The following is an 18048-nucleotide window of genomic DNA, read 5'->3' as shown; positions in this document are numbered from 1 at the left end:
GTCATCTGTAAACCTAAACCCCAGCAGCTTTGGAATGCCTTTGGTTCAGCAGTACTAATATTCACATGATTCATCCTGAGGCTTACTCAGCTGTTACACATATGATTTCTCTATGGAGAAAACTGTCCCAGTCCTAGGCTGCTTAAACAAGAACATAAGCCCCCAGCCATCCATTTTTATAGTGGAATATCAGGACTGAGATATATTAGCCCCTGTAGTGTTTTCTTTAGGATAAGGATATTTTTAATCCTTAATAATGATAAAATATGTCCGTTGGTGCCCAACAACCAGTAACATACTGACTAAAGGAGACAGCGACTACCTGAAGAGTTACCTACTTTTGTCTCCATAGTTCGAGGCCAGGCATTTGGTGAGTGCTGTTTGTCCTCTTGAGCATGGGGCCATGTGAGTGGAATGGAATTAAGGGACCTTATTCCACTCCAGATGCCATGGCTCCTACAACCTGAGGATGGGGTCTCCTCTCTTCTATCCCACTTGGCAGGTAAGGAAGGAAAGATCCTTGGGCATAGCCCAGTACCTTTTTGTTTCTCTGAAGCCACATAATCTAGATCACCAAGCTGGTCAATTTCTTGTTCTTCACAACTGGCCCTGCCCTCCTAGGCTTCCTTCTTTTTTTTTTTTTTTTTTTTTTTTGGTGTGTGTGTGTGTTTAAATCTTATTTATTCATTCATGAAAGACAGAGGTGGGTGGGGCGCAGAGACGCAGGCTCCATGCAGGGAGCCTGATGCTGGACTCGATCCCAGGTCTCCAGGATCACGCCCTGGGCCGAAGGCGACGCTAAACCGCTGAGCCACCCGGGCTGCCCCCTAGGCTTCCTTCTAACATTATATGTTGTACTCTCTTCCTGCTGCAGTTGTTGCTTACCCTCTTAATAGGATACATACTCTTTTGGGTCCATTGTTTTCTCCTTTGACCACATTTTAATGACTGCCTACTTTTGGTTTTTGATTCACAAATTCTAGTCAAAACTGCTGGGCTGAGTGACTCATGGCACAGTCCAGGTCCTTGAGTTGGGTCCCAAGGAACCCAAATTGACAGGATTTGCCTTAACTCTTAGAGTAACCATCAGATTTGTAGCTAAAAACCTGTGGCAGATACATTGCTAACCGTATCCCCAATTACATGAAGGAGAATGGCCCTTGAGCTGCTTGGCCCAGGTCATGTTCTCCAAAGGGGCTTGCTGCCTTCCCCACCTTGCAAGTTGAAGAGATTGGGATAAGAAGGTCCTGCCCTGCATTGTCTGCCCTCTCTACTCACTGTGGCACCGTTTGCCCATAAATCTGCCAGAGTTCCCAGAGCTGCCTGCACTGCTCACATTGCCTGGGGGTCTGCTCCATGCCAGGATGCCCTGACCTGAAAGGGTGGAGAAGGATAACTCCTTCTGTCGTCTCTGTACAGGGCTGCGTCTCAGGCTCCACATGCTGCACTAAAGTTTTAGACATGAGAGGTGGATCTATTCTCTCAGGGGATAAATGGGGAAAGGATTCCCCCCGCTGACATTTCCAGGGTCTTAATTCCAAATGGACAAACCCATTACCAGGCTCCTGCTCTACACACCACACCTGATTCCATCTCAGGCCCTTTTTGTACCAGCAGAGGGAAGCCCTCAGTCCAGCAGCGACAGTAGCAGCACTATTCGGGAGCAAAGTCTTTAGCCTTGTAGTATTTTGTAAACTGAAGTAGTGAGACCTTAACTTCCACAACAGAAACAAAATGGAATGACCTTGTGGGGTGACATGTACAGCCCAGCCGGCATTTATTTGAGTTGTTGATTTACACATATTAAATGGTTTTCATCACTACTGAACTTCCTTGCCTCTGTGTGATGGTCAGGTTCTTTTGTGGTTTTTTGTTTTGTTTTGTTTTGTTTTGTTTTGTTTGTTTGTTTTTGATGGTCAGGTTCTATATCAACCATGGCATTCTTGCAGGGATCGGGGAGAGAGAGCTTGGCTCCTTTACTTTGGCACCTGAAAATGGTTCTCCATGCTGCACAGAGTTGCCAGTGGGGAACTGCTGAAGTAGCACTCTGGAGAATCACTAGGGAGACCCCTCTGTCTCCTGCCAAGCTAAACGAACCCTGCTCATGCACCACTCTGAATCACATTTCTCTGCAGCTTCATTCTTCCTTCCCGAGCTCAGCACACGGCACCGCCTTACGGGAAAGTCCTGGGTGTCAGCAAGAGAGGCATTTGAGGAGAGATGAACTGATGTAAGAAGGGGGAGTGCTGCTCGGTCATCTTTTAAGCAGAAAGGAAAAGGTCATCAGAGCCGTATGGGGCCCGGGTTAGATTATTGTTAACTCTGTCTTGCTGCAGCAAAGGGTCCATCTTCAGTAGGGCCAGCGCTGGGCACTGCCAACCCCATCCAGCTGCTGACAGCCCAAGCACAAAGAAACACATTCTCTGTGTACACAAATGGGTCTGCATGTCAGCGTGAGCCCATTTTTAGCCCTTGCCCAGAAAGGGCAGCCCATAACATAGTAATTTAATTAAATTTGCCTCCCTCCATGGCCCACATATTTGAAGAGGTTTGGGGGGAGGGGATGAATCTGGCTGAGGAACATTACCCTGCCGCTCTGGCACTGCCCCAGAGCCGAGCCACAGTACCATAAAGGGTCTCACCATCCTGAATCCGGCCCAGGGCATCTGTCTGCACTGCAGGCTCTCTGGCGGGGCTGCCTGCTGGCACATCTGGCAGAGGCAGCCTCTGGAAGCATTCCGTCTCCATCACAAGAAAGCCACCAGGGGCAAAATAAGGGCTCCTTGCCTCCTACTCAAGACCTGCTGGCAGCAGCCTCATGAAAACCTAGAGCCACAGCATTAGCTTTCCCCACTGATTTCAGTGTATAGGAAGGGAGGGGGCAGAATGGGAGGACCCCACCCCTTCAACCGACACCATAGCCTCAGTAATAGCTATCACCCCAATTTCTGTGTTGGCCCACATCCCTGTACTTCTAGAAAAGATCCATATTTAGGGACTCGAGGTTGATTCAGTAAACTTATCACCATGTTTTACTTCTCAAATGCTCAGTTTTTGTCCATTGTGTCCAAGCTCAATCCACAACCACAGTCCACACTCCAGAGCCCTCCCTCTGCCTTTCAGCCCACAAGTGCTTGTCTCACATTGAGACCATCACTCCTCAGAGGTACCTAAGCTTTCACTTTCTCTTGTCTCCTCTCTCTTGTCAGAGTGCCTGCTCATTTCATCTTCTCACTAACCTCTAGCCTCCCACCCAGCCTTTTCTATCCTAGGTCAGCAGTACCGTGGCCACTGAAGAAGAGCACACTTTCCTGTTACCCTCACTCCCCACCAAGAGCATATCTCCTCCCGGCTGGCTAATCTCTCCTGCATTATGATAGCAGCACCTCCGAGAGAAAGGGAATTTCTCTGGCACAGTTTGTCTCATCACCAGCAGAACACAGGCTTTTGCTTAGGAGTGGGAATCATTAGAGTCAAGCCATTATTGAAGGGGACCAGTCTCTAGGGGAGCTAGCAGAAATTACCACTCCTAATAGATGAAAACTCATTTGCTTGAAGCCCCCGCCCTCTTCTTTATTTCCTGCATTCTCCTCCCTCCCTTCTCTTCCCAGCTTTGAAGTCAAAAAGAGAGGTAATGCTATCGTTATCCCATCCAAGATGGCAAATTTCTGCTAAATTAACTTGGTTAAAAGATCCTTGGTTGATAGTGGCTGTTCTTTTAGAATGTTTCTGTTGGGACTTGGCTTGAAACCATCATGAAAGGACAGATTCTAATTAAATGTATGTGATAAAATTATAGCCAGGACCACTCCATTTCCCAAGAGAGGATTTATTGACATGGCTGGGAAGAGGAGACATTCACTAGCTTCCCAGACCAGGTTTCAGAGAAGGCCCCAGAGTCAACCTGAGCTGTCTGAGCTTTCCCTGCAAGGGTCCCCTTGTTTACATAGTACCAGGGAAGGCAAGAGAAGTGGAAGCAGGACTCCAGATTTCTCTGCTTCCCCAGTGGTCATCTTGACCTTGAACAGACCTCTAACCTGATTTAGCTTCTGTATGCCTTCCCTGCACAAGAGGAGTACATGTTCTTTATCTTACAGTTCTTTGCTCTTGTAGGGGAAGGTGGGGGGGTGGCATAAGCAACAAATGCTCCTTTTAATTTATTACCTGTTTGGGCTGCCATCAGAATTCACCTGCCTTGGAACGTGTCTGGTTGAAGAGAAAGGAAGAGTTGCCTGATTTCTCAGCTCCAGCTATTTGAACGATGTCATGAGTAGGCACCGTGTCAGAGAATCAAGCCCAGATAAGGTACTGGTGTGAAAGGCTTTCCCCTTTTCTCCCTAGAGGCCAACTGTAAGGGACTGTACCAAATTGCAAACTCCAGCAGGCACTAATCATTTTGTAGTTTCTGTAAATAGCCCCCCTGGATTTGTCAGTCACTGTGGTCCTGCTGGTGTTCCGTAATAGTGCTGAGTTGGGAACCCAAAGACCAGAGATCTGATCTCTGTATCATCAGCTGTGTGATACCTGAGCAAGTCACATCTCCCTGGCCTTCATTTTTCTCATAAATAGAAAAAGTTTTCTAAATTAACTTGGAGATTCCCTTCTCTGTCTCCACATCTCTGAATTTTGAAGCTATAAATCATCATTCTATCTTAAGTGTCTTGCCATCCTGAGGTTGGCTAGCCTTGATTACACACCCGTGATGTGAAGGTGCCCTCAGCTGGCATGATACCATTGGTCAGAGCAGATGTGGACTTAAAACAGGAATGTGGCAGAGGGTACTAAGGAAAGGGAAAGCTACCCTGCAGGCACAGCAGGCTGAAACAAGAACACTGGGATAGGCCAGTTCCTTATGCTTCTTGTTTTCATACTTCTCTGTGGCTTCAGAACCTTCTTCTGACATACACGCACACAGTACACCCAGTAGGTGTAATCATTTGCCTCATCAGAATAACAAAATGAAATGCAAATGTGCTTTGAGATATCTCAGTCTTGCCAGATATCTCCCAGCCCCCCCTTCCCATTTCTAATTAAAAGATTGTCTTCTCTTTTCCTGATTCCTTTGGCAGTCTCTTCCTTTGCCCTCCCTCCTTACTCCAGACTCTCCCAATTCATCCCCTTAAAGAGATGAATTGGAAGAATATGCTGTCATGTCAGAAGGAAGCCATTGTCAATTCACACAGGCAAAGCTAATAGGATAAAGTATTATCCGACTTCCTTTAAGTCCAGAAATTAAGTCTTCTTGAAATGGTAATAGATTAGAACTTGTAACCACTGCAGCTGGTAGGCTGCAGAAACAATCTGTTAGTATCTGAGGCCTCAGCTCCATCCCTGGACCTGTGCTGGGCCTTTTGTGAGGGACACACTGAGCATTCCTACAAACACTGCTGTGCCATCAGGGCAGGGACCTGCCTCTGTGGAGAGCTGCCTGGAACTCATTCAATTCACCTACAGGGTGGAATCTGAGTGGGACAAGCTGTCTGAATGGTCTTAATGAATCTGGTTGAGTAGGTAGGTGAAGGGAAGAAGCCAGGGCCACGAAGACTCTAGGAAGTAGCCGGAGGCCAGGAAACCAACCTTTGCCTAGAGACTGGTTAGTGTATAAAAGCCCTTCTCTGTCATCCTTGCTGACTCATTGAGCAGGTAGAGTGACTTATCCAGTGACTAAATCAGCACCAGCGCAGATATAGGGAAACCAGAGGTGAGACCTTAAAGGAACTTGAAAAGACTACAGATGAAGGACTTGCTTTGGAAGAGGAAACCGCATGAGAACTGTTGGAAGAAAGAGTCACCAGTCTTCTAGAATGGAAGGATCTTGCAAAAATGTCCTAGGTCCTATCGTGGCAGATGATTGTACTCAGATGGGGATTATGGAGGGAAACAACCTGATATAAGAAATTGGAGGATGATGCTTATTAATGGGGTTATAAGGAGGTGCATGGGTATTAAAGAAACAAGTGGATCAAGGACTGTTCCTTTGGTATATAGTAATCAAAACTTTAGTAATTGTTCTAGTATTGTTAGTAGGTGCACAGAATGACCATGAAAGTACCTAAATCCTACTTTGCTCCATCTCGTCCCTACACCTGGCATTAGAGCAGCCTTTCATCTCAGTGTTTCCCACTGGAGGGTCAAAAATTTTAGTGGGATAAGTTAGGGAAGACACCATCCTCTCAAATGATAACACTGTTTGAAAGAGAGCTTCTCCCAGGGATATCCCCTACAGGCCTCGGCCTAATCTCTCTGACCTACTGCCAGCATCCATGTGCACTGAAAGTCATCACCATTTTTATGGGAAAACACAATTTATATAATATCCTCCCTCTGGAGTAATATTCCTTTTGTGGATAAATAGTGACTTGCACCACCCTCTTCTGTGCCCCTGTGACTTTGCCCTAATAGAAATGAAGGATCAGATTCAGAGCAGACCTCTGAGTGAGCTGGTCAGGGTCAGGATTAGATTGCAGTCCTAAAAGCTGGGTTGCTTCCCCCAAGCAGTGGACAGCCTGCGGAATAGAGAACAGGACTGTTGTGGGTAGGTGATTTGCCCCAAGTACTGACAGAGCTGGCATGTTCTAGAGGATAAAAACCTGTGATCATCCTAAAATCTAATTCTAGCCACTCATTAGGAAATCAAAATGCATTCTCTCTTAGGCTTCTCTTGGAAAGTTGATCTCCCTGCTTTTCTTCACTTCCATTCTATGTCATGGATTTCACACTAACAGTCCTCCCCCATCCAGGGTCCAGCCAGCCTCTTGCTTGCTAGGACAGAGGAATCTCCCTGGCTTCCTCCTTAACTGCATTGCAGACCCTTAGCCTGTGCATCTGCCATGTAGCTCCATTCTGTTCTCACTTGCTCAAATTATGGTACTTTTTCTTCCACCTGTATCTTCTCCAAGCCCTCTGATTCTGTTTTAAGGCCCTGATAGCTCCTCTCTGTGCTGCCTTCTCCTTCCTGGGGCCTCACCCTTCCCCTTGCCCTTCGTAAGGCACCCCGACAGAGAAACAAGGAGAGGTGGAGAAGACTGTAGGAAGTTTGTACTCTCAGTAAAGGACCGAGGTTTCCAATATAAATGTTTCCTGGCCCAGCCCTCAGCTTGTGCATCATATCAACAGTAGCACCTTTCCTTTCTTCTGGCTTACCTCAGGGGAAGGTAATCTGATCCTGGACTAAAAATGGTGCCTTGGGCCAGCTAGAGAGTTGAATTAGGGAACAGAGCACAAGGCATTGCCTTCCTGGGGACAAAAGTACAACTCCTCTTTTTCACTGGGTCTGGGCTTATATAGATAGTGCTGTCCCACTGTCCCAGACTTCTCGATAAGCATCCTTCCTCTCTGGAACAGCTTAGTAGGCATATTCTCTCTTTGGGCACAGATGAGGTTCTAGAATAGAGGTAGTGACTGAGGAAGGCTGGTCAGTTGGTCTGTATCCTTATGTTTATCACCAAATAACTACCAGCAATACAGAATTACTGTATGATGTCAGTTACCATTCTAGGTGTGATTTTATTTATATAATTTCAATTCTCACAACAACCTGTGAGGTAGTGCAGTGCAGATACTACTATGTCCATTTTACATATGAATAAACTGAGTATTTGTCCCAAGTCACACAGGTAGTAAGCGATGGAGCTGAGATTCAACCCAAAAAGACCAGATCCAAAGTCTATACTTGAAAGCACTGTGCTGTGTTGCTTTGCAAATATGTATGTTTCACTGATCTGGTTCCTGAAGCATTTATTCCTGTTCCAAGAAACAATTTTTCATTTTAATTTATTTTTTTAATAAAATTTTTTTTAAAGTTTTATTTATTCATGAAAGAGAGAGAGACAGAGACATGGGCCAAGGGAGAAGCAGGCTCCATATAGGTAGGGAGCCCGATGTGGGACTCCATCCCGGAACTCCCAAGATCACACCCTGAGCCAAAGGCAGCCACCCAGACGTCCCACTTCATTTTAATTTAAAACAAAGATGAAAACAACCTTAATCTACAGCCCAAACCATTTTCACCCCCTCAGGTGTAAAGGGTATTTTCTGAATGATAGAGACCAGGAGAGGTGCTTTTGAGCCAAAAGCTGCCTTTGCAGTTTAGCTGAGGCAGGATTTAGAAATGGCGTGAATAGTGCCTGCATTAGCCGATGGCATGGAGTGCTGAGTGCCAGCAGAGGAGATAAAATCAGACATATGTTTGGATATAAATGTTCTCTCTCTCTCTCTCTTTTTCTTTTCCTCTAATTTTAATCCCCTGCTGCTTTGTTGCAGTAAAATGTTGGGGCCTTAATTGTGGGCTCTGGCCCTCTCAGGTAGTAGTCTGGGCTGTGTAAGGCCCCCTCAGCCCTCTCCTAGTTGATGTCCATCTCTACAGAAGTAAGCCAGAGCTCTTTACTATTAATGGTCATGGATTCTGGACCTCTTCCCCCACCAACAACAGGAATTGTCTTACCAGGGACTCTTTACTACATTGTTCCACCCAGCAAGTTGCTGGCCTCAACATGTTAAACAGCCATGATAAAGCTAATGTCTCTAGGCCTTGAAAGTATCCTGTCTACTCTCCTTCCTTTGATAAAAAGATGCAGCACAACACTAGAGAGTGATAAAAGGCCTAGAGCATGGCACTTGAAGGACTGGGGCTGGGGTAGGTTTAGTGGAGGAGAGGAGTTAAGGAGCCTCCCCCAGTAGTCTCATTGTTGAGCCAAATAAGCAGAAACCTTTCCATTATGGAGAACTTAAACTGATCAGTCCTTTAAGACCTCCGCCACTCCTCTACTCTGCAAAGCTTCCAAGGCTGAGGTCTGGGAGAAGGCCAAGCTACCTTTCCCTTTGTGAATACCCTGCTTACCTACATCACCCTTTCTCTGGCAGCTGTCTGCCATTGAACCTCAGAATCAGAAGCTGTTATGGGCAGTCCTTAGCACACATGGCCCTTGGGCCAGCTGTGTGGGACCCCTGTGGTTAGAACTCTGGTCAGTCCTGGGAGGGCAATAGAGCCAGTCCTGAAGGAACTTGAGCACCACTAAGAAGAGAACACAGCAGTGTCTGTAGGAAGGTCCCATTTTCACTGCATATCGGCCAGGAAAGAACTAGGTTCTTGAAGGCCCAGAAGAGCCTGAGTGAGGAAGGCACATTGACCTGGGAGTCTGGAGATCTGGGTTTCAGTCCCACCTCTAGACTAAATAAATGATCTTTCATGTCCTTTAAAAAATTCTCTAATGAAAATTCTCTAACTGCATATAATCAGCAGCGGTCTTTCCCTCTAATGTGTTGCTCCAGCTACTCCCCTGAAGAGCTACCAACCCATGTCCCATTCTCAAGTAACAAATCCTATAGCTTGGCCGCCAGGCCTGAGGATGAGTCACCAACACGGCATGAAAGGCTGTACTCTCGTTGCTCCTGGGACTCCTCTCTGAAAAGCTGTCCCAGGTGCCTGCTACAAAGGAGGATATACCCAACATTACGGCAGTGGAGCCCTGCCACTCTACAAGCTGCAATACTGCCCAGGTCAAGGAGTGGGCCCAGTGGGGAAAGCAAACTAACCTTGCAGCTCTAAGGCCGCTTACACCCAGGAACCATATTCTCAGTCTCCCCCACCTTCTTTCATCTTCCTTCTGGAAAGCACTTCTCCCTCAGATCCCAAGATGGCAACATGCTCAGCCCCCAGGACACATGGATTTGTCCTTAGGACTCTTCCCCAGGACTGTTTTGAGACCATTTCTATATCCTTCCCCTCAGACCTCTGGTACAGCCACAGACACTTCATTCCAGAGTGACTGTATAATCCCTAACTATCCAAGTAGCTGTCACAAAAGCAGAGGCGTGAGCAAATCGGCCCCACATCCTTTCTTCAGCTGGTCCTGGCCAAGTCCCACCCTTTACTCTGCTGCAGTTTCCTTGTCGTATTGGGGGTAGGCTGGTAAAGGAGAGACAGAGAGAAATATATATTCAGAGCCCAGAAATGTGAGTGGCAGTTTCTAATTGTGCACCATGCGTGCATGCTGCCACACACACTGATACCCAGAAATGACATGTATATGCCCAGGGGATTAAGAATTGGCCCTTTCTTAGCCAGCTGCTGCAAAGTGCTGCCTGCCTTTCTCTCCTTGTTCAGTGCCAGAGAGATCACACCCACTCAGTCCCAATTCCCTGCAGTAGTATAAAAGCGCTGAAGAGACGCAGGGTCCCAGTTCATGCAGCCTCCCTGGACATTATCACTGGGGAAGCATCAGGAGACAGATACCCACCACCACCAAGACGCGTTTGGCTATTTGGCTCCCAGAGAACGGAAGGAACAGTGCCTGTGGGAAATTGAAGCCAAACAGCATTGCTGCAGACCTCTTAAATCCAGGTCCCCTAGGGTCCCTGGGTAGAGCCGGTTGCTGCCTGACCAGCAGCTTCTGCTGAGGTGGCATTTAACTTCTGGCCTGGTCCCAGGATCTGAGGCTGACCCATTTCCCCTGCTTTTCCAGGGCATCAGGAATTTGGTTCTAGCCCCAACAAAGCCAGGTACCAACACACTTAGCTTATGGAAGGTGCACTAGAATTGGGGTGCTTTTATTTAAGCTAAGGAAAGATTGTTGACAGCTTTAGCATTTTTCACATGGTCTTCCCCTCCGATTTTACCTCTCCCCTCCCCTCCCCTTTTTATCTTTAAATAGAAAAGACTTGGTTGATGCTTGTAAGAACCTATAGGATCTTATTCAATTTAACCCTTTAGGGACATTGAAGTAAAAATTGAACAATATTTATTAAAATACAAAAATACACTTTTCTCACATTACAATCAGTGTTCTTTTGTTGGCATTCCCCACCCCACCCATCCCACCCCTTTCAAATCTGAACCCTTTATTTCTTTTTAAAGCTAAAATAATAAATGAAAGAAGTTACAGCATTAAATGGACCAGAATAACAGAGATCTCTGCCTTCACCACCACACCCTTCCCTTTCTCCTCCACCTCCTCCTGAAGTAGGCCTGGAAGAGGGAAGCCTTCCCCCCATTCCGCTACATTCAACAGGACTCCTTGCAGAACTCACTTCTCGTGTGCATGTGTATCACTTTTGTTTTAACTGTGTATCTCACATCTTTTTTGTGAACCATCCTGTTGAGTCAAGGCTTCATCGTACTTTAAATGAGCCTGTGCCCTTTTACTCTCTCCACCCGTGTTTTGCCCCCACCCCACCACCACAGCCAGTTGACATCAGCTGTAATAATCCCTAATGAATCAGCATTTAGAATAGTCACCAAATCACAAGCATGAGAAAAGCTTCCACTCCCCCAAGCTCCCCAATCCCAGCCTCTCTTCCTTCTCCACCTTAAAACAAACAAAATCTTTATAAAAAGCAAAATCGTAAAATGCCATCATTGTCTACAATCATTTGTCAGATACCAGGAACAACAGGTGGACATAGCACAATGCTAATCTCTGGCCTCCTATGAATCCATTCTGTCTGCTCCTGCTCTCCTTTCCTGTCCCCCCTCTGCTGCCGCACCCCCTTCAGGGGCCTCCTCCCTCAAGGGAAACCCTGAATAGACACATGCCTTGCAGAGAGTGGGTTAAACCCATCTGCAGGAATCTGGTGCAGTGGGAAAGCATTTGAGAGCTACGCCAGGTCCCTTCCTTCTCTGCTCCCTCCTGAGGTGCACTGTCAGGCAGGTCGCACGCGTGTCCCAGTGCACAAACCAAGGAGACTTGTGCACACAGACAGATGGGACTGAGCCCCTTTTAGGAGTCACTTGAAGTTTGGTGGTTTTCCTGTTTAAAATACATTTACACGTCTATCTTCCCCTTGGCCTCTGATGAAAAAAAATTATTGCCTCGCCACACTTAGCACAGTACAAATTCTTGGTGCTTTCTTTTTTTTTTTTTTTTCTTTTTTTTTTTTCTTTTTTGTATTTTTAAAATAAGAGAAATTTGCAAAGACAGCTCTCAGCTTAAGAAAGGTGTCTCTAGAAATGGGTAGTCCTGTATGCTATGAAGCATCTTCTAAAAAATAACCGTCTGCCCCCGACCCCATCCGCACCCCTCAGCAGCCCACACCCTGCCTCTTTAGGGATGTTTGTTGTTTTAGTTCATCTTAGTTTCAACCTTAGATCAGAAATCCCTTCTGGCATCATAGCAGGTTGACTTGTGGCTTCTGCCCCACAACGTTCCCAAGAACCCCACTCCCCCTTTAAATAGAACTTACAAGTTAGAAAATAGTTTTGTTTTAACTTTTTGTTTTTAAATTTTAATATAATCTGTTTCTTTTACCAGCCCATAGATTTAATATATAAGCATATACAAGAAAAAGTCTCTCCCCACTCTGTACAAAAGTTGCTGTCTTGTGTGTGTGTGTGTGTGTGCATTCTATTGCATTTTATAAGTTTTTTGGGGGAGGGGGAGTCATATTTGAGTTTCCTGTACCTTGTCCTTGGTATGGGTCTGTATTATATAAGGTTCAGAGATTGTGGTAACTGTGGGGTGCAGAGAGTTCCCCAGGCTGTTTTCTGTCCAGTGGGCCCCATGTGCTGGTTTGTAGGTGTTGTAGTTAATATGGTCATGAATTGTGGGCAGCACTACTGCCCCCTCACCTGATACACCGGATGGAGCTGCTGTTGCTGCTGCAGACGCCGCCGCTGGGATATCTTCATCCACCTGGATAATCTCAACTGTCCGGGCGGCTGTGACTGTACTCCTCTGCTGGTGCCGCTTCCGAAGTTTATAGAAGACAATCAACATGGCGGCAGCTAGCAGAGTCACTGCCACAAAGCAGCCAATGATGATCTTGGTGGTCTTCATGACTTCATCCAGGCTGGTCTGCATCTTATCATTGGTGTCTGTTGCGGGTACCTGCTTGGGCACACGGGTGGTCTGAATGAGCACCGTGGTAGAGGTGGTATATGCCGGCTGATAACCTGTAGATGTAGTAGGAACAGGCTTGTACTTGCGCGTTGTATCCTCAGGTGAGATCTCGGTGGTCTCCACTGTGACAGTGGTGAAGAAGCTATAGTTGGAGGTGTTGAGCTCGGCCGTGCTCACATTGAGGTAGGCCGAGGCGTTGGAGTTACCTGCCACGTTGGTCACCATGCATGTATATACCCCAGTGTCTGAGAGCAGCACGTGGGAAAAGTTCAAGGTGCCGTCATTGAGGACCGAGATCCTTGGGTGGCGGGAGGCATGGCTGAGCACTGTCCCATTGGGCAGCAGCCACTTCACGGAGGACATAGGGGGAGTCCGACACTTAAGTTCCACCATCCGACCCTCAGAGATATTGAGGTCTCGAGGTGCATCCATGATGAAGGGGGCAGAGCACTGGAAGGAGGCCTGGTCCACCTCCACCAGGTAGCGGCCACGCATGTGCAGGGGAGCATGACAGCGGCCACAGCAGGTAGAATTGGTGGGGATGTACTCCCGAAGCCACCAGGCTAGCCACAGAATGTCACAATCACAGTTCCAGGGATTGTGGTGTAGGTGTAACTCCACCAGGTACCTCAGTGGGGTGAAGAGGTCATGGGGCAAAGAAGAGAGATTATTGTGGGCCAAGTTGAGTTCCACAAGTGAGGCCAGCCCATCAAAAGCATTCCGCTCAATCAGACTAACCTGTGAGTTCATGACCCATAGCTTTTTGAGGGAGCTTAGGCCATGGAAGGAGCCAGGCCTGATCTCAGGGAAGTGGTTCCCTGACATCTCCAGCTCCTCCAGCCCCACCAGGGGGGTGAGATTGGGCATATCTTTAATGTTGCACATGCCCAAGTTCAGGTATTTGAGGTTGAACAGTCCCTCAAAAGCGCCCTCAGAGATATACTCCAGCTTCTTGAGCTCCCCCAAGTCCAGGCGCATGAGGGAGGGCACCCGGTTGAAGGCATAAGAGGGGATACTTTCTATGGGGTTGTTGCGAAGCCAGAGCTCCCGCAGCTTGGACAGGTACTCAAAGGCCCCGCTGGGGATGACTGTCAGCCAGTTGTCGAACAGCTCCAGGGTGTTGAGGCTGGCCAGGCCATTGAAGGCCCCCACCTCGATCTGCCGAATGGAGTTCCTGCCCAGTTGCAGGACCTCCAGGTGGTGGAGGTGGCGGAAGGTGTCGGCCTGGATCATCTGGATATTGTTTTCCATGAGGTTGAGGTACCGGGTGTTGGAGGGGATACCCTGAGGGACCTCGGAGAGGCCCCGGCGGGTGCACACCACCTTGCTGAACTGGTTACTGCACGAGCAAACGGATGGGCAGTTCTGGGGCCCGGCAGAGGCGGCAGCGGCGATGGCTGCACACAGAATCCACACTTGCGCCGTGAGGTAGACGACGGGGAGCAGGACGGCATTCCAGGTGTGGTGCACAGTTACCTGCCACAAGAGCTTCATGGTGTGGCACGTTCATAATTCACCATCGCCTGGGATTTTGGCTCGGAAAGGAGAACCAGCCCTACCCCGGCTTAAATGAGCTAGGAGCTCCTCTTTCCATCTGGAGAAGGAGGTGGGGAGGGGGCGATTAGAGAGACGAGCAGACCGGCGGAAAAAAAAACATGCCCAACGAAAGCGTGGCCAGTGTCTCCAGCCCCCCTCAAGGCAACCCCTCAGAGAGCTGAGACTTTCTCTCCCCCGTGGCAACCATCCCCATCCAGTCGCTGTCACCTACCTCGGAAGGAAGGGATTGGCGTGGTGTCCTTAAGCGTTCTCCACCGAAGCCGGCCACGTCGTTGCCATTCTTACTTCTTAGTTTTAATTAACAAAAGGGGGGAAGTCGAGGGGGCGGGGAGGGCAGAGGGGAGGGGAGGGAGGAGAGGGGTGGGGGAGACAAAATGGCTTCTAGTAAATCCGGAGCAGGCTACGACGAAGCAGCGGAGTTGAGGCGTTGAGGCGCGCGGGGGAGAGCCAAGGCCCGGCGGGCTATGCAGGTGCATGCCCCCCCCTCAGCCCGAGGAGCGGCGCCACCAGCGCTTCGCTGCTTTGTCCTTGGACCCTGGCACCGGCTCGCACCAGCCACGGGGGAAGCCGCCTCATCGCCGGAGCCTGCCTCCGGTGCCCCCGGCCCGCTCCCGCGGCTGCCACCCGGCGGGGTTGAGGGGGCACCCTGAAGCCTCCCAGGCCGTGCTCGCTCGCTCGCTCGCCCGCCAGCAGCTGCCGCTGCGCTGCCCCCTCTCCGTGTGTCGGCGGCTCCCGGCCGGAGGCAGCTGATGCAGTCGTTCGCTCTCGGGGCTGTGAGAGTTAAGAGGTGGTGTTCGTGGCTCCTTCGCCCTCCCCAGACACACACCCCCTTCTCTCCTCGCCTCTTCTCTTAAGGGTTAAAAAGATCAAAACTGGGCTTAGTTTCCCAATTCGCCGTCTGCCGGCGCGAGGAGCAGCAGTCCGTCCAAGCCCCGTGAGGGTCAGCGTGGAGGCAGCGCGGGGACCAGGTCCGCTGCCCAGGGAAGCGCACGGCAGCCGGGTCGCGCCCGCACCGCAAGGCCCCTTCAGCGAGTCCGGGGGCGGGCGCGGGTCCGGCGGCGGCGGCGGCGGCGGCAGCGGCCACAGCCCCTGGTGGCGCGCAACCGCCCGCCGCCGCCCGCCGCAGCCGGGCCCCCGGCGCGCCGCCGGCTCCGGCTTTGTGCTGAGGGAGCGAGTCCCGGGCTTCGGCTCGCGGCGCCTTCAGAGGCTGCGCCGCCTGCGGACTGCTGCAGCGGCCCGAGCACTGGCGGCGGCGGCGGCGGCAGCGGCGGTGGCGGAGTGAGCAGCGGGGGTCGCGGCTGCGGGGAACGCTCCGGAGCTCGAGAACATGGTCCGAGCTTGCTAGCGGCGGCGGCGGCAGCAGCAGCAGCAGCGGAGCCCCTGCGCTCGGCGCCCACCGTTTCCTCCTCGCGCCGGGCTCGCGGTGTTGCAGGCAGCAGCCACGCAGACTGCTCTCTCATCCTTTTGTCCTTCAGTCAGAACGTGAATGTACTGCTGACGCATAGTGTTCTGGGGAGAAGATTAGCGTGATGCAGTGCTCTTATGTATTAACGCCGCTCCCCCTCCGCTGCCTGCCCTCGAGGGGTTAACGCCGGCGCCTTCCAGCGCCGCGCAGCCCCAGCTCGCTCGCGCCTCCGTCCGACTCCCTCCCTCCCTCCCGTCCTTCCTTCCTCCCTCCCTCCCTCCCTTCCTTCCTCCTTCCTCTCTCTCCCCCACCCCCCACCCCCCACCCCGGCACTTCCTCCCCGCCCCCTCTAGACGAGGGGAACGGAGCGGGCGAGCGAGCCGGCCAGCGAGCCGGAGTGAGCGTCAAGTGAGGGGCCGCGCGCAGCAAGTCGCAGGCGTTCGCAGCTATTTTGGTCCAGCCGAGGGAGCCGCCGGGTGGCTGCTGATAGGCTGGAGCAGCGGGGCTGCTGCGGGAGAGACCGTGGCTGGTGCCCCGCCCCGCCCCCGGGCGCCGGGCCCCGGGCCCCCTCTGGCTCCGGACGCGGTGGGCTCCGGACTGGGAAGCTGGTGGCGCGACGGGGCTGCTGCAGTTGGCTGGCCTCCCGTCCGGACCGCGTCATCCTCACCCCCGCCGACTGCTGACGGGGCGCCTGGCCGCGCGGCCCAGGCAGCATACGCGGAGTTCGGAGCTGCGCGGTGAGGACGCGGGGGCGGCCGGGGCTGCTTGGAGCCAGAGGACCGAGAGCCTGGGCTCCGCAGCAGCAGCAGCATCGATGCCTCGTCCTGCCTCCTCCCTTGCAAATTTCCTTGCCCCTTCTCGGTTTTAACTTTTAAATGGCAGTTTGTCGTTGTCGTTCTTGTTTTAATGAGGGTTACAGAGAAGGCAAACAGTGGAAGAAAAGCCCAGGTGTGAGGAGCCCGGGCAGTGACAGCCTGGGACAACACAGCGGCCTGCAGGAGGGTTTGAGGTGAACTCCCAGAAACCACTGGAGAACCCATTCATTCAGGGAGCCTCAGCCTCAACCACTTCTCACTCTTTGGCAGTCCTGTGTCGCCCTTCCCCTGGCTAAGCGGGGAGAATTGGAGTAGGATGGGTCTCAAGCCTTCTGCCAGAGGGCTTCACTAGCTCCCCTTTGTTGCTGGATCTCCCGAGAAGTACTGCATAGCAACCTGCTTTCACTGCTGGTGAAGTGACACCCTGGGGCATTTCACAGACCCGTGTAGGAGAACCCAGACTAGGTCAGCCTTTTCCCACCCCAGAAAAAGAGTGCCCTTTTCTCTGCCTAGTGGGGGTGGAGCCATCTGTGGCTAAGCCCTGGAAAGCCCTAGAATATGGCACTGGTCTAGTATTGCTTCTTTTCAGGGACTGCCACCAGACTCCTCCCTTGTGCCCCACCCCTCCACCTTGGCAAGCTTGCCTGTTAGATAAACCACCCCCTCTGCCTGTGTATGGGCTAATGCTGAGGAATGAGGCGGTCCTGGATTTCTCAGCTCTCTGCATTCTACCACCCCTGTTTCTCAGGATTGTCTGCTGCCCAGTAACCTGGGCAGGGAATATGCCCTTAAATATGCCAGGGAATTCTTGAATTCCTGGAAACAGTTCCACGGTAGGCAAGCTGGATTCCCCATTGATTACTGAGACATTTTGATCCTGCCTTTGCAGTCAAATAACAACAACTTCAATCGTTAATATGCTGACTAAAGTTACATAGTAAATGGCAGAGCCAAGATGTGAACCCTGGCAGATTGCAGATGTATAGAAACTTGGGCATGGAAGTAATTCTCCAGTTTGTTCCCAGTTGATGAGAATTCAGGTTTCATTCCTCCACCTCAAAAAGTCATTTACAAGGATGTTCAGAGAGAGAGAGATATATATGTATATATATATAATATATCTGTATTCTTGTCTAATCTTTGCTTATTCAGTGAAGCAATTGCCATAGTTTCCTCCATTTTACAGATGGAGATACTGAGCTCATGCAGGCAAATAACACACTTAAGGTCATACATCCTCAAAGCAGCAGAGCCAGCATTTCAATCCCGTCTTCTCACCCTGAGCCCAGTGTTTTCATCACTAACAAAAATGTCCATTGTGTCTACGTTGCAGAGGTAAGTGACAGAAGCAAAGGGAGGGAAAGGCTGTATAAAAAAGTTCAGTGACAGGTGTGTGAGAAATAGAACAAAGGGTAGGAGTGGAGGAACTGAGAAA

At 50.3% G+C, this 18048-nt stretch overlaps 2 protein-coding genes across 3 annotated transcripts in view; one reads left to right on the top strand and one right to left on the bottom strand.

The window, feature by feature from the left end:
- The window catches only part of LRRC4 (leucine rich repeat containing 4), a 50418-nt gene extending 35272 nt beyond the window's left edge, over window positions 1-15146 (bottom strand). Inside the window, exons 1-2 of one of the 2 annotated variants that reach the window (XM_072764119.1) lie at window positions 14605-15000; window positions 12566-14430 (exon numbers count right to left, since the gene is read on the bottom strand). In XM_072764119.1, coding sequence (XP_072620220.1) covers window positions 12566-14330 — 1765 coding nt within the window. In that variant the 5' untranslated portion in view covers window positions 14331-14430; window positions 14605-15000. Of the gene's footprint in view, window positions 1-12194; window positions 14431-14604 lie in introns of those variants that run through there. The other variant, XM_026010783.2, reaches the window with a different exon arrangement.
- SND1 (staphylococcal nuclease and tudor domain containing 1) overlaps window positions 1-18048 on the top strand; it is a 417294-nt gene that overhangs the window by 343854 nt on the left and 55392 nt on the right. The window lies entirely within an intron of this gene.

The sequence above is a fragment of the Vulpes vulpes genome, chromosome 7 (genome assembly GCF_048418805.1).
Source record: "Vulpes vulpes isolate BD-2025 chromosome 7, VulVul3, whole genome shotgun sequence".
Lineage (NCBI taxonomy): Eukaryota > Metazoa > Chordata > Mammalia > Carnivora > Canidae > Vulpes > Vulpes vulpes.
The sequence above is the reverse complement of the archived record's forward strand: the minus strand, read 5'-3'. Positions and strand labels throughout refer to the sequence as shown.